Source organism: Diabrotica undecimpunctata, chromosome 7, assembly GCF_040954645.1.
Source record: "Diabrotica undecimpunctata isolate CICGRU chromosome 7, icDiaUnde3, whole genome shotgun sequence".
NCBI lineage: Eukaryota > Metazoa > Arthropoda > Insecta > Coleoptera > Chrysomelidae > Diabrotica > Diabrotica undecimpunctata.
Genome location: NC_092809.1, coordinates 65,484,355 through 65,500,608, shown reverse-complemented (window position 1 = coordinate 65,500,608; position 16,254 = coordinate 65,484,355). Strand labels below are relative to the sequence as shown.

At 35.3% G+C, this 16,254-nt stretch overlaps 1 protein-coding gene across 3 annotated transcripts in view; it reads right to left on the bottom strand.

The window, feature by feature from the left end:
• Positions 1-16,254, bottom strand: part of LOC140446797 (microfibril-associated glycoprotein 4-like) — a 76,221-nt gene that overhangs the window by 4,252 nt on the left and 55,715 nt on the right. For all 3 annotated transcript variants that reach the window (XM_072539385.1, XM_072539388.1, XM_072539386.1), the window contains exons 3-4: positions 8,172-8,390; positions 1,931-2,152 (exon numbers count right to left, since the gene is read on the bottom strand). In XM_072539385.1, coding sequence (XP_072395486.1) covers positions 1,931-2,152; positions 8,172-8,390 — 441 coding nt within the window. The remainder of the gene's footprint in view (positions 1-1,930; positions 2,153-8,171; positions 8,391-16,254) is intronic.

Sequence of the window (16,254 nt, the reverse complement as noted above, 5' to 3'; positions counted from 1 at the left end):
CCTCTCTGCTCATTTTGTCTTCTTTTATGGTGAAGGCGCGAAGGCTCGTCGGATCGTGACGTAAGATGGCTCGTTGCAAAGAGGAGGGAATGGCGACTACAACGACACGAAAGAAACAAATATGGCATGATTGCGAAAGGGATATTACATTGTATCTTCGTTGCTATTGATAAGATTTTTCGTACGTTACGACAAATGAAAGGGGATTGGACATCGAGGGTAACAGAGAAAAAACAAATATGTAAACATTGCCAAAAGGGTACTATATCATTTTTTATTGCTATCGGTCCGATTTGGACGTATTAATATATCGAAATGAAAAAAATAAACAAAACAAAACTCCTAAAGATAAGAGAGGGCAGCAGAATAACAGAAAAACCATTCTAGCCAATACTGTTGCTCAAATAATGGATCATTTCAATGTATTCCCTTAAAAAAAGTCATTATTTCACGCAAAAAGTCGAATATCTTTGTTCAACCCTGAACATAAAAATTATGTACGATCTTTTTAAAACTAGGTATCCTGACACAAAAGTAGGACATTCATTCTATTACAAAATTTTTAAAGAGATGTTTATTTACCGCTTTGGACGGCCACAAGTGGACACGTGCTGTAAATGTGAAATATTAACGTTAAGACTGAAAAACACAACACTTAACGATACTGCAAAACGTGTTGGTGCTGCCAAATTGCTTGTCCACAAAAAACGGAGTAACAAATCTTACAAATCTACAAGGGATACAAGAGAACTATGTAAAGCGAGTAAGGGCACATCACTTTGTTTATCATTCAACTATATGCAAAATATTTTAGTTTTATGCACATCTATCCAGGAAATGTACTATTTTAGGAAATTATCCATGCTTGGATAGTTCTTGCTAAGATCTTGCTAAGAAAGGACCAAACGAAGTTTGCTCCTTCCTATTGGATTACTTAAATATTTATGCTTTGCCTAGTGTTAGAAATTTGTACCTATATAGTGACAACTGTGCAGGGCAAAGCAAAAATCATTCGATGATACGTTTTTTCTTAGCATTGAGAAATATGGGCCGATTCAAAAAAAAAATGTATATGGATTGCCTTCAAGAGGTCATTCATTCCTCCCTAGTGATAGAGACTTTGCTTAAGCGTGTATTACATTGAACAGATCGCTATTACACTGTCAAAAAAGTGATGGATCTAATACTACGTCCTGGAAGACAGACATTCTTGATTTTCAAAAATGGCGGCCCACTCTCTACAAAAAGTTACCAATTCTATTGAATGTATTGCACAAAGCACAAAGGTAACAACCTTCTAAAATTTTAGAATACAACGAATTTGTATTTGACTCAAAAACAAAAGGTACTGTTACTGTTATTAATTTTATTGCTGGCCATATAAGGAGTATGTTTACTTTCAAAAAGCCAGAGCAGTATGATATTCAGCTGCCTACTACTCAAGCTTATCAATCAAAGTGTCCCATTTAAAAAAACAGATGGGCGATTTAAAGAAGACACTTCAGTATTTACCAGAAGAGCACAAATAATTTTATAATACGTTACATGACTGGCCAACTTTCCAATAGGGAATAGTTTCTTACTTCATCACATGTAATTTAAGTTTATAAAAGCACATAAATATTTTTTGGCAATAGTTTCTTGTTATTTTTTTACTTTTAATAGCTTATTTTTGTGTTTTAGATAAAAAATATATATCAACAAATATGGTTATTTAAGAATTATACTAAAAATTACTCTTAAACCAAGATTAAAAATTTTGTAATTTTACCCTTGACATGTTTTATTTAAGCCCTATTATCAGTATTTTATATATCTAAACTAATTTATAACATATAATTTCCTGGAAACGGTTTTTTGTTTCTCCTACAAAATTTAAGTTTTTTGACTTACTATGTTTAATAAATAACTGATTCATATTATTTATTACCTGTCATGTGGTAAATATTTTCTAAACCAATCCAAAATTCTCCACTTAAATCACCAAAGCCAAACTTGTAGTCTCTCCAAGGTAAATAGAAGTCCTGTGATCCATCAACTCTCTTTTGAATATGAGTCCAGCCGCCACCGTCGGTATCCATGTCGCATAAAACACTGAAAGGTTTACTGCTTGTCCGTGGTTTGATTTCATATACACCTGATTTATTATTGCCTAAAATGATGCCTATTTTTTAGTTAATTTTTAGCATTATATAAATAGTTTATCTTTTTAAACTATATTGTATGTTTCTGAAATTATAGTCTACACCCAACCATTAAAAATGTCTTCTTTTAGCAGAGAAAATATTTTTTATTGTGGCTATTTGGTAGTGAATACGTTGAACCTAAAATTTTATGAACAAAACATATGATAGTAAACAATAGAAACTGAAAATAAAATAACAAATATTTGCTGTCAAAGATTTTTCCATATAATGTAACACCTTGATTGCGGCGATTAAATATTTAATATACTATATAACTGAGGTGTTCTTGCCTCACATGCCCCCGGAGATACGTTATGGTCTATTCTGTCCGTGCGTCACATGCCCCTATGGCATGTGTATACGTGTAAGTACTTCATGCTCACTAGTACACAAAAGTTTAACTTTTGCATATATTACATACACAAAACTATTATAGAAGTTGATATAAGGTTGAGTGCTCAAATACCTTTGATTAAATGAAAGGGAGATATCGAGCACAGTTTTATTAATTAAATCTTGCCTAAAGTTCTTTCGCTTCCTAGAGCATCTTCAGAGGCATATCGTCAATTTTGGCCTATTCAACAATTAAAGAATGTCATAAACATAAAATTGTACATTACACGATGTAATGTAGTGTAATGTACAATTTTATGTTTATGACATTCTATAATTGTTGGATAGGCCAAAATTGATGAAATGCCCCTAAAAATGCTCTAGGAAGCAGAAGTACTTGGATAAGATTTAACTCAGCGGTGCTCAAAGGGTCGATCGCGATCGACCGGTCGATCGCCAAAGTTTTTGAAGTCGATCGCGATTTACGGAGAAAATACGGGGACTGTCCTGACTGATGATCGTGCATGATCGAAATAATTTTCATTTTTTCAGTTTTTTTATTCGGATGGTATTTTCTGACATGTCGTCTAAAGAAGAATTTTGTTAACAATGCTGCCTCTGAAAGAAAAAACTCGCGGAAAAGTTATTTACAACGTATATATACCGATTTACAAACTCGTGTGTATTACAACAGATGGTGCACCATCCATGACTGTCGTTAACAATGGATTTGTTGCATTATGTCGAGCTAACGATAACTTTCCATCGTTTTTTTCATTTCATTGCATCATTCACCAGCAAGATTTATGTTCTAAAATTTTAAATATGACGACATCATGAAGATGACAACAACAATTGTAAATTAAATCAGAGCGCGAAGCTTGCACCGACGTCTTTTTAAAGCTAGTGACTCTTCGGAACACACTGATTTACTTCTGCATACAGATGTGAGGTGGTTGAGCCGTGGAAAATTTTTAGATAGGTTCCAGGAGCAACTTCACAAAATAATTTATTTTTTAGAAAAACGAGGGGACGACACTCATCTACTTCAAAACGAAAAATATTTCAGTGATCTGGCTTTCCTAACAGATTTAACAAATCATTTGAACCTCCTTAATTTTGAACTACAAGGTAAAAATAAAACAATTATCGATATGATGAGCGCAATACATACTTTTGTCAACAAATTAAAATTATTGATTAAGCAAATTAGCAAAAAGGATTTAAACAACTTTCCATCGTTAAAAAAAATGGTAGCCGCTCATTTGAATTACGCTCATTACGAGACGGGACTGCAAGCACTTCATAGCGAGTTTGAAAGACGCTTCGCTGATTTTAGAAAACTGACAGACATTGTAGCATTTATGTCTAATCCATTTTCTTGTCAAGACGTGTAAAAAATAGCCACTTAAATATCCGTTACGTTCAATATGGAGCACAAACTCATTTCCGTCCAAAATGGGGCACTGAAAATAATTTCAGATATATACCTTAAATCCAGAGCGACCGATACTAAATTTTGGTCTTTCATATCGTCTGAGAAATATCCGTCTTTGAGACAAGTAGCTCTGCAGCTCACAGCGTTGGATCAACATACTTGTGTGAGTCTGCATTTTTCTAAATGAAGATAGTGAAATCAAAATATCGTAATCGGCTAACTGACGAACATCTCTCTTCATGCTTGCGTTTGGCCATCGGTAATTACGTACCATCATATGAAATACTTGTGGATGATAAATATGCTGTACAATGCATCAACATCCAAATAAAATTAATATAAAAAACATGACTTTAATTATAATTCTCTGTAGTTACAACTTTTTATCAACTAGAAATGTGCAATAAAGTTTTTTATTTTCAAAATTGTTTTTTTATAGTTTATTCGTCTTCCGGGTTGGTGGACCGTGTCATTTGTGAGTGACCCAAAAGTGGGTTCATCTCGACGTTTCGCTACAATTGTATGTAGCTTCTTCAGGATAACAAAAAGGAAAAAGAAAACAAAAGACAGGAAGATGGGTAGTTAGCAACGGTAACTCAGTTACTCAACGCAACCAGAGGCGAATACTAACTACCAAGATGGGCATTTGGTCACAGTAACTCAACTACTCAACGCAGCCAGAGATGAAAACCAAATGCCAGGACAGGGATTCACGTCCAACAGCTCAGAACACTAACGCGTCGAGAGGCGGGGAGTGAATCCGACGATTACTCCGCTACCGCTCTATTTATAGTCGCGGTGACCTGTCGTGTCGGGACGTATCGGCATACTCCGTGGCGCGAACGTCAAGAAGCGCGCGCTGGCCAATCATGTGGCTGCATCGTGGTAGCGGGACCGGACGGCGGATCTAGACTGAGATTCCAGATGGGAGACACGTAGTATCCTTCCTCTCGATTGATATTATGTGGATTTTTTCGGATCTCTAGAGATTCGCGGATTTTCCTGGAATAAAAGAAGGGGCTCTTAGAAATAATGTGGGTTTTTTCGAACAATATGGAATGACCGGTTTCTTGGCAGTGTTCTGCAACTGCAGAATGGGAGAAAAGACCTGATCGAATGCATCTTTGATGCTCTTGAATCCGAGTTTTGACGGAACGACCAGTTTCGCCAATATACACTTGTCCACATGAACAAGGAATAGAATAGACACCACAGGAAGATAGGGGCGGTAATGGGTCCTTAGGAGAGGGTAGATATTGTGAGATTTTCTTGGGTGGTCGAAAAAATTCTGACTCTGGCCGTGGAAGCCTACGATTTCATTGTTTTTTTACTATGCTTTGTTTTTAAACCAGGAGGTGTAAACTAAAGAGACAGATTTACACCCAAGAAAGTCACTAGAAAAGTTACCAAATACATCTTCTTTTTTGGTTGATATCGGCCTTCGACGGTAATCCAAAAGTATTATATTATACTAATACGTCGCTAAATAGTTCTAAAAACAACTGTTTTTTTATATAAAAGCAGACTAAAAATCTAAAAATTAAAAGAATAACACAGAAAACACAAAAAATCGCCGATATAACTTAATTAACCTATGAAATACCATTAGTGTCAAAATTTCATAACAGAGGAGTAAACTTGCCTGAGGCTGGACCAATTACAAACAAACATTGCGGCGCGGTAAATTTGAATTACTCCTAGTTTAAAAACAGGATATAGCAGTCGATCTCCGGACGCTTGCAGTTTATGTGGTAGATTCCATGCATTATAAGTCTGAGCACCACTGATTTAACTAATAAAACTGTGCTCGATATCTGCCTTTCATTTGATTAAAGTTTGTTATAGAATATTGTTCTGAAGCTATTTTCTTGTGGCATTTTAAAGTAATTACTATTTAAATGGGAATAAGCCACAATTAAAGGTTAAGTTAATGGCTTATTCTCATTTAAATAGTAATTACTTTATTATAGAAGTATTATTCTACTTTCCTCTCACACAGGACATGCCGCCAACATCCGGTGTAGCACAGACAGCTAAACAAATTTTACGGTAACTTAAACAAACACGGTAACTTAAACCTAAACATTTTAATATTTGACGACATTCTCTACATGGCTTTTGTCATTTCCTTCCAGGTCCTTGAGGTTTGATAAAAGTATTCACTCTTTTTTTTAAGTGGTTTTTCTTCGGGTAATTGAATTAAATTATAAGCTAACTGACGTCTAAATTCTGTAATGCTAATTTTTGTTTCAGAGCACATATTAAATATAATTAACTATTAACAATAGTTGTTCCGAGTATCATCTCAAATACTACTTTCCTAAAAAAATTAATAAGACAGAGATAATAAAATTATAACTTATTTTTTTTCTTATAGGTGCCATTTTAAGCTTCAGCGTAGCACTGTATGGTAAGCTGACATCTGGTCAGAATAGTCTACGCCTTTCTTTACAGAGTTGTAATCAATTATACATTTCATTTGGTTTCACTAACTTAATAATTTGTAGTCCATATTTCTTTTTTCCAATGACCTCTGTTCAATCCATCTTCTTGGACTGGTTAAAAATAGGTGGTATTCCTTTTCTGTTTTACTCTTAGAGTCCCACAGTACACCATATCTTCTGCTAACAATCCTTAAACGAGAGGTATTCCTGAACAAAAGTTATCAGCAAATAATATTTTGCCAGCTTTATCTGTGATACATTAAAGTAATTTTAGGACAACTCAGAGTGTGCTACAATAAATAGTCGTTCTTTATTTTTTCCTGTGTAAATACTTACATTGAAAGTATAGTCTTCAGGAGAACAGAGTTTGTATAGTTTCACTCCATATATATGAGTCTTGTTGGAGATGTACTGACGAAAATGGAGTCTCGCTCTGAAAGGTATTATAGGTTCATCTTTAACGAGAACCTTACCAGGCTCCATTATTCTTTAAAAATTTTGAATCAACTTCGTAACTAAATTTTCTATTTTGTTGTCTCATTATTTTCAAAATGAAGAAGTTTCAATAAAAGCAAAAAGCGGTCTCGAGTAAAACTTTTGCGATAAATTTATTATTAAAAATATCATCTTTAGAGCAATATAAATTTAAATTTGGTACCTGAGTGAGATCCATTGTGATTATTACCCCTAGAAAGGCTCTTATTTCAGTTTTGTTTGTGGCTGTCCATACATTTAACCTGGATCTTTTTGAGTGTCGCATACTTAATTGTTGAACAGCATACAAAAATATTGGTCTCATTAACAATAATATCCAATATTCCAATCAGTTACGAAGTGACTAAAAACGTCTATTGGTTTCTGTACCATATGTGGTTCAATATCAACTAATGTATTCTTTTTTACTACAAAATCGTCACCATTTACATCTTCTTCTAAATCACACCATTCATTACTCTCACTATTCTCAGCACTCTGTTCATTATTATCTGATGAAACTTGCTCATATAGTGTAGTAATAATTTTGTCATCACTATCAATAGAAGAATTTTCGGAGTTAAACTTTTATCTGGCAATGAATCGTTACTGTCAAAGGGATCTTTGATACTGTTGGCATCAAATGGAGATTGGGTTGCTGTCTGCTCATTCTTCTTATCGAGTTCATCAGCCTGTTCGTTATGCATTCGTGTTCTATTTCTGTTTGTATAAAATGTTCGTTTTCAATAATAACATTTTTATGACTTTCAATCAACCCTGTATGATCATGTAACTTATTTAAAATACTATGTGTTTCAGAACTCTATCCAAAGTTTTTATGATCACTGATTGTTTGCTCATTTGCAACTTCTATCACCTTAACTTTTAATATATCAACCATATATCTTGCCCTTTTTGACATTTTAACAAGTACTGCTCACACGTCAATGAACTAAAATAAACTAAAACTGAATATATACAGCGACAAGCACCAATAAGTTGAAACGGATGGCAATGACACATACCTTCCGGGTCTCATAATACCGACATCTGTAGCGAGAACTAAAAATTTGCTATCGATTGCAATTTGGCACACTTAAATTGACTTACAAATACCAGTTTTATCGCTTCCGCAAGATGCCAGGATGCCAATTGGTTTGACCAATTTTACTACAACATGCAGTCAAGGTGTTAATCTACCATTTATCTCATTTGACAAGAAAAAATATTGTATTTAAGTTATTGTTAATAAGTTATCATAAAATGTAGGTAATAGATGATAAGTACTTTTCTTACCACTTTCTAAAATTTCTCTGCAGCTTCTTGGATAAGTTTTCTTGGACGAGTTTTCTGTAAGTGGATTAAGGCGGCAGAATGGTATTTTACTTCTGCCAACTAAGTATTTGCATTGATCAAATAAGTTTGTAATAGTGTTTTGATATTCTTGGATTTTGTTCTCTTTGTCGACCGCCAGTGCAATTTTGAAAGGAATCTGTACATAGTCTTCTTTGGTTCCTAAGAAAATGTAATAAAGTGTTTAAAATAATTCGCAGGACAAAAATTCAATTTTATACCAAAAGATTCCATATTCCTTTTTTAAATTATTTCTTTTTTGCATACATTAATATAAAAAATATTAAATTAAACACATTTACGTTTTTTGGTTACTTTCTAAAATATACAGGTAGTAGAATTATTTGTTAGTAACGTAATGAAATTCGCATACAAGAAACTTCGCATACAAGTCAAATCGCAATTTACTGCTTTGTGTAAAGTATAAAATTATGAAATACATGTATAGAAGCATTCACAAGAATATTAAAGTTTACATACTATAAATGGATAATATGTTTAATATCAATAAAAAATGAATTTTATTACCTCGCGTGGAGAGCGCTAATTCTCTAAAATATTATTGTTGCATATGTGGGCTACTTGTCCGCTTGTCACTTGAAAATTATAACGGTAACAATAATTCATATATAAATAGTAATGATGGATTTATTACGGCTGTCGCCGCTTCTCCGCCCCCAATTTCCATCTTTTTCTGTCATATGCAGTTGCCTCTTCTAAGTCTCTTGCTGCCATTGCTTCATTAATATCGTTGCGCCAATTTCTCCGTGGTCGTCCTCTCTTTCTTCTTTCAGGAGGGATCCATTCCAGTACTCTTCCAGGCCATCTGTACTCTGGCATTCTTTTAACATGTCCAAACCAGACTAATTGTTTTCTTTTTATGTCATCATTGATATTTCTCTTCATTTTCATTTCGTTTCTTATTTGTTCGTTTCTAACTCTCTCCAGTTTCGATCTACCGCAGCTTCATCTCAGATAATCCATTTTTGTCATCATAAGTTTGTTTCTATTAGCTTTGGTGACGTTCCATACTTCCGAACAGTAAAGTGTAATACTTTGGACTATACTACCGTAAATGTGTTTTTTGGTTTCTCGTCGAATTATTTTTGTCAGAAAAGAGAGTTTAAGGCACGGGTCGCTGCTTTGCCTTTGTTTATCCTTTCCCTGACTTCATCTGCGCTATTTCCCTTCTTGTTGAAAATGACCCCCAAATATTTGCAGGATTGACGCCTTTGATTTTGTCGTCTTCCAAAACTAGGTCACATATTTCATCTGTTCCCACTGAGAGATATTCATATTTTGTCATATTTATGTTTAGACCTGCCATCTCATATTCTTCTTGCAGTTTTCTTACCATATAGCTAAGATCGTAGCTGTCTTCGGCAATTACTACCTGGTCATCCGCAAAGAAAAGTGTATATAGCTTGTTTTCTTCCACCGTTATTCCCATGTTTCTAATTTTTTTTACCCATTTCACTAAAGATCTGTCCAAATAGATTTTAAATAAGGTGGGTGACAGACAGCAGCCTTGTCTTAGTCCCATTGTTGTTTGAAAAGGAGAGGTGATTTCTTGTCCCATTTTAATTCTTGCAAAGTTTTGTTCATAATATTTTTGAGTGGCGTTAATAAGAATTGGGTTTATTTCCAAGTTACCCATTTCTATCCATAGTTGGGAGATCGGTACACTGTCATATGCTTTTTCCATATTATATATATATATATAGATATATATATATATATATATATATATATATATATATATATATATATATATATATATATATATATATATATATATATGAAAATTACTTAGTTCTCGGGAAGAACCGCGTTGACAATTTATTACTCGACGTTTCGGCACCCATTTTGGAGCCATTATCAAGAGTGATAGGGTTCGGTTCGAGTTCGGGGTCTCAATCTGCCTACTCCCCTCACTCGAGACGTACCATAATCGTGTTCTGTATTGCAAGAACTGTCTCTCGGCACTGAGGTCCCAATCTGCCTACTCCTCAGTGTCGAGTGACAACCGGTCTTACCCTGTGTGGCTGCTTTTATACTCGCTGTATGCGCGGGAACGGTATGCGCTGACGTGGTCTGAACTGACGTGGCCTGAGCGATGTGGGCGGGAGGTCGCTGAAGCAGGGGTTGCCATGTTGCCGGCAATCGTTTTGCATCATTACGCGTGTTCAAGCTGTTAGGCCGTTTGTCGATTTCGATAGCTTCACGAATGATTCTCGATTTTAAGGAGCAGATGGGGGCGATGGTTTTTTTTTTCGAAATCTATTTTGTGGCCTGTCTGAATATGATGTTGGGCTATTGCTGAAGTAGTATCGGAATGTTTGACAGATATATAATGTTCGTAAATACTGTTTGTCTGTCCGATGTATGTACGTGGGCAACTGGAACAGGGTATCTCGTAAACACCCTGGTCTTTATTAGGGGTTTGGTCTTTTACGGATCTGACGAGATTGGACAACTTGGAGTGAGTAGTGAAGATGGTTTTGATATTTAGAGGAAGAAGATTTCTACTGATCTTGTCAGTGACACCTCTAATGAAAGGTAGAAAGATTTTGGGTTGATCCGGCGGCAAGGTTTCTTTTTTGGATGGAATGGGGTTTAAATGTTTTTAAATGCTCTTATTGATTTGGGTTTTGTGGTAGCCGTTTTGTAAGAGTGTTTGCCTTATTGAATTAATTTCGGATGACCTATGATTGATGTCGCTAAGTCTTATGGAACGAGAAATGAGAGTGTTGACAACTGAATTGAGTTGGGCGGGATGATGATGTGACTGGGCATTAAGATATCGGTTTGTATGAGTGGGTTTCCGGTACACGGAATAGGAAAAACTGTGAGGTAAGTTTTTCTGAATAAAAACATCAAGGAATGGCAAAGACGCTTCAGACTCAACTTCCATCGTAAATTGAATACTAGGATGTATTCCATTCAGGTAAGAGAGGAAGAGATCTAACGTGTCTTTACCATGAGGCCAAATGACAAAAGTATCATCAACATACCGTAACCAGCAGGTGGGTTTGAGATTTGATGAGGACAGAGCTGCTGTTTCGAAAAGTTCCATCAAAATATCAGCTATTACGGGAGAGAGGGGAGATCCCATTGGGGCACCTTTGATTTGACGATAGAAATGATTTTGGAATGAAAAGTATGTATTAGACATGCAGTGTTTTATAAGAGATAGTGTGTCTTGGGGGATTTGATGTTTAGAGTCCAAGATGGAAATGGTTTCATTGATGGAAATATTGGTGAACAAAGAAACAATGTCAAATCTAACTAGTATATCTGAGGGTGAAATAGAAATATTTATCAGAAGATCGATAAAATGAAAGAGTTTTTGACAAAAGACGAAGCTTTTTCGGCTAATGGTTGTAAGGATAAAGCGAGATGTTTTGCCAATTTCTGAGTGGGGCAGTTGTATGCACTGACGATGGGTCTTAGGGGAACATTGGGCTTATGGATTTTTGGAAGGCCGTATATCTTTGGAATTCGGGATGATTTTTCTCTGGGTATAAGAGATTTTTTGATGTCTGAAGGTAGAGTAGACTTATTTATGATGGATTTGGTCGTTTTTTCCAGATAGGTGGTTGGATCGTTTGAGACGCGTTTGTATTCTGTGGAATTGAGAAGTTCGAACATTTTGTCGAAATAATTAGAAGAGTTAAGAATGACGGTGGCATTACCTTTGTCTTCCGGAAGAATGACAATGTCAGGGTTGTTATAAAGTTCTTTGAGGGCGCGTCTTTCTGAAAGACTGATATTTGACGGTGGGGGTTTGGAAGTACGGAGAATTCTGGCAACATCTTGTCTGGCGACTTCGGCTTGGTCGGAAGGAAGATGAGAAATAGCTTCTTCAGTTTGACAAATGATTTTCTCAGTTGGGATTAAAAGAGGTGTGACAGAAAAATTGAAGCCTTTTGATAGAGCTTTGGTGGCTGAATCGGATATGTGGATATCTGAGAAATTGCGGACAACAGTAGAAGGTTGCGGCCTTTTTGGTGAGAAAGACGATCGAAAGTGTCCCATAATAATAAATGGATATTAAAAGAGTGGATGTCATTGTAAATTTTAAGAAGTTGGGAATTTGTTGTATCTAAGTTGCGTCGGGTGGAATGAATTGAATTTCGAAGAAACGAAAAACCAGTTGCTCTAAGAATTTTGGAAATTGATGAAGATTTAGTATGATGTATATAATTACATTAAAGGCGCGTAACAAAGGGACGAAGGTAAAGTCGGTCAAATGCAAGCCACAGGTCGTAACGCTTCAAGTATTATCTATCGGGTTCATGTAAATAAAACAATGAATTCGGTTTGGTGGTTATACTTAAATCCAAAATATCAATTTGTATCTGTATTAACAGAGTAACTAATTCGTGTCTAGAAAAGTCTGCAGAATACAACAAACCAGTGGCACTGAAATTTGTCGACTACGAAAAAGAATTCGATATCATAAGCCTTGAGAAAATGTTAAAAGCATTGCTAGAATGTCGAATAGATCATCGCTACACTAACATAATCAAATATCTCGTATGGATGATGCAATAATAATATTTGAAAAATTATATCACGTTTCCTTGGATGCCCGACTAAAGATTAATATGAACAAGACGCAAATAATGACTAATCTGGTGCTAAATCGAAATATTGCTGTTGATGGAAGGGATATTGTGTAGACTACATCGTATAAGTACTTAGGGCATGAAATTCGGTTGGGCAAAGATAACCAGACATGTGAGCTCCCACGTCGCATAGGATTAGCCTGGGCAGCGTTTGATAAATTAAACTATGTATTTAAATTGGATCTACCCATATACATCAAAAGGAAAGTCTTTGATTAATGTGTGTTACCTGTACTCACTTATGGAGCGAAAACAATATCATTCAGAAAAAAGGTAGTGAATAAGATTTTCGTAATTCAAAGGGTTATGGAGCGCCAGATGTTGGGTGCTCCTCTTAGAGACCGAATTTAAAACGAGGAAATACGTCGTAGAACAAAAACAATAGACGTTATCGAAAAAATCGCATCGCTTAAATGGAATTGGCAGGACATGTCGCCAGATTATCAGACAACCGATGAACAAAACGTGCAGAGGACGACCACCAACTACATGGACTAATGACCTGAAGCGTGTTAGCAATAACAGAGAAAGATAAAAAGAGCTACGGAAAACCTATTCCAGAGTGAAGTCGTACAGGTTGATGGTAATGATGAATTCGTGTCTGATACTATAAATTTATACATGGTCGTTCGAGAAAACAGAAAAACAACATTTTTGGTAAGCCTCTCAGAGAACAAAATACGGGCCATATGGCGACCTAAAATTACAGTCCACTTTAATTGCCAACACCAAGACCCAGACCAGAGATCTAGCTATTAGCAGCATGCAATCCAAGGAGCATTAAGCCAAATTAAAACCATAAGTCGTTAAATATTTAATTAATAGCTAAACAACAAATATCATCTTAATTCAAATAATAATTAGTTGATTGGAGAGATGTATTTACTTTTTTTGGCCGTTGGGAGCTGTGCCCATTTAGCCAGTCACATTTCTAAAATTAACGCCTAACTAAGCCTACCCTACCATACACCAACATTATTACGAATCCAATCGAACAGTCAAGTATAGGAAAGGGGAAAACAACACTTTTCACACCCAGGGGTCGTTCAGGGTGACTAACAACAGACTAAGTAGACCCCGAAAAAAGTGTATTATTACCTGAGAAAAAAATAAAGGTAACTTAAAGCTAGAACAAAGCTTAAGTTGCAATTTAAAAGACTTGATAAAACCTAGAAGAATCCTCAAAATTTACGGTTTGTTCATACGAAGATAGTAAGTTCATAAGAATATATGTTTTTTTTTTTGCAATAGCTTAATATATAATATGTTCCTTTGTATCATATACTTAAGACATGCAAAAAATATATGATATAAATCTCTAATTGTTTTGCAATTTTCGCATAAATCCGACTGCAATAAATTAATTTTATATAAATGTGCAGGATAAGCGTGGTCGAATTTTAGTCGGGAGATAGAAACTATATCGTATCTTGAAAAATCTAAATTTTTATGCCAATAATCCTTCGAGATTTTCGGATGCAAAAGAGTGTACCTTGTTGGACGATTGAGACAGTAGTGATACCATTTAAGTTTTCAGTTATTACGTAGCTTATTTTTACTTATGGTTATGCAATTTTAAAGTCCAATATAATTTTATTCTTTCTCTCCCCATCCCTCTAATATTTCCCAAGCTAACTACGCTACCGGTAGTTCCACAAGATGGTAATTCGGAAACACCTAATGACACGCGCAAAATAAATATAACTTCAAAAAGTGAAAAGAGACCAAAGTTAACTGACTTATCAGAAATAGAACATGATTCAAAGATTATTTTACCAGAGCAAGCCACAAAAAAAGTAAATCTAACCAAAAACAAACTCAAAAGAGACTTTCCATTTAAGTTAGAAACAAACTTCAAGCAAACGGACAAGAAATATCTCAATGGTTTTCAAGTATATTACTTTTTAAGAACAAATTTTATCAGAGCTAGTGGAGGCACATCTATATATACTTATAAAGACTACTATTATAAAGAAGTACAGTTAACTACCACACTAGAAGCTATTGCTGTTACTCTTTGGTGTCCAGATAAAATTACTATCTGTAGCATTTACATACCACCTTCCCACAGCCTTACTGAATTTGAGCTTATAATTAATCAACTTCCAGCCCCCTTTATTTTAGTAGGCGATTTTAATTCCCATAATTCACTTTGGGTATCGAAAAAAACATTTGATAGACGAAAGGGCGTTGAAAATGTTTTAAACTCTTCTAACATCTTTATATTGAATATATATATATATACCCGGTATTTAGGCGTTCCACGCCCTTCCGGTAGGGATCTATGGAGGAGTATCACCTAGCCGCAAGCCCTTATCTCTTGCCGTACTGCTCCACCATAGGCCGATCAGATACCAGCATATTCTAGACTAAGCCGCAGATTCATTTTAGAATTTTAAACTACTGCGTTAGCCTTTTTGTTTGCTATTCACCGAGCCGGGGATTTGAACTGACATCTCTCGCATTGAAGCGAAGGAGAAGCCAGCCGCCCAGCCCGCTTGGCTATCCGATCGACTATATTGAATACCAGATCCAAAACATACTTAAACATTTCTAGTGACACTTTCTCCTCAATTGATCTTAGCTTATGTGAACCAAGGTTAACACCACTTCTAACTTGGCTACAATGGATTGAATTTATGGCAGTAATCACTTTCATATCTTGATTTCCAATTCTATCAGCAAACCCAGAGCAAAAATTTCAAAATAAAAATTATTTTAAGCTAACTGGAAAAACTTTTCAGACTTCATTGGAAACAAGATCAACGAGCTACAACTATCAGTAGATCCTGATATAGCACTAGACTCCCTAGTGAGTTTAATCACCCTGGCTGCTAAAACGCACATTGGAACATCCACAATATCGTCTGCTCGTAAAACTATACCCAGGTGGAATACTAAATGTAAGAACGCTATCCGAGAAAGCAGAACAGCATTAAATAAATACCGTAGAACTAGAACTGAGTCAAATTTAATTAAACTTAAACAACTAAAAGCTATAGCGCGAAGAGTAATAAAACAAATTAAAAAAGACTGTTTGAATAAATACATTTCTTCCATAACTATTGACGCCCCTTCCAGTCAAGTTTGGAAGAAAATTAAACAAATGCACGGAAAACCAATACACTTGTCAATTTCAGCACTTAGTTATCATAATTCAATAGTAAGTGAAGATGATCAAATTGCTAAAATTATGGCAACTCATTTTCATAATTAAAGCAAAAGCGAAAACTACACAAACACTCTGACTCCCCATAAAGATCTTCCTTCTACTACAGATCTCTCAGATGACCTTCTCGCTTTAAACGCACCTTTTACTTGTCAAGAGCTTTCCTTTGCTATAGGAAAGGAAATGATTAGCTCCGTTTAATCTGGATTCAGACCACATCGAAGCG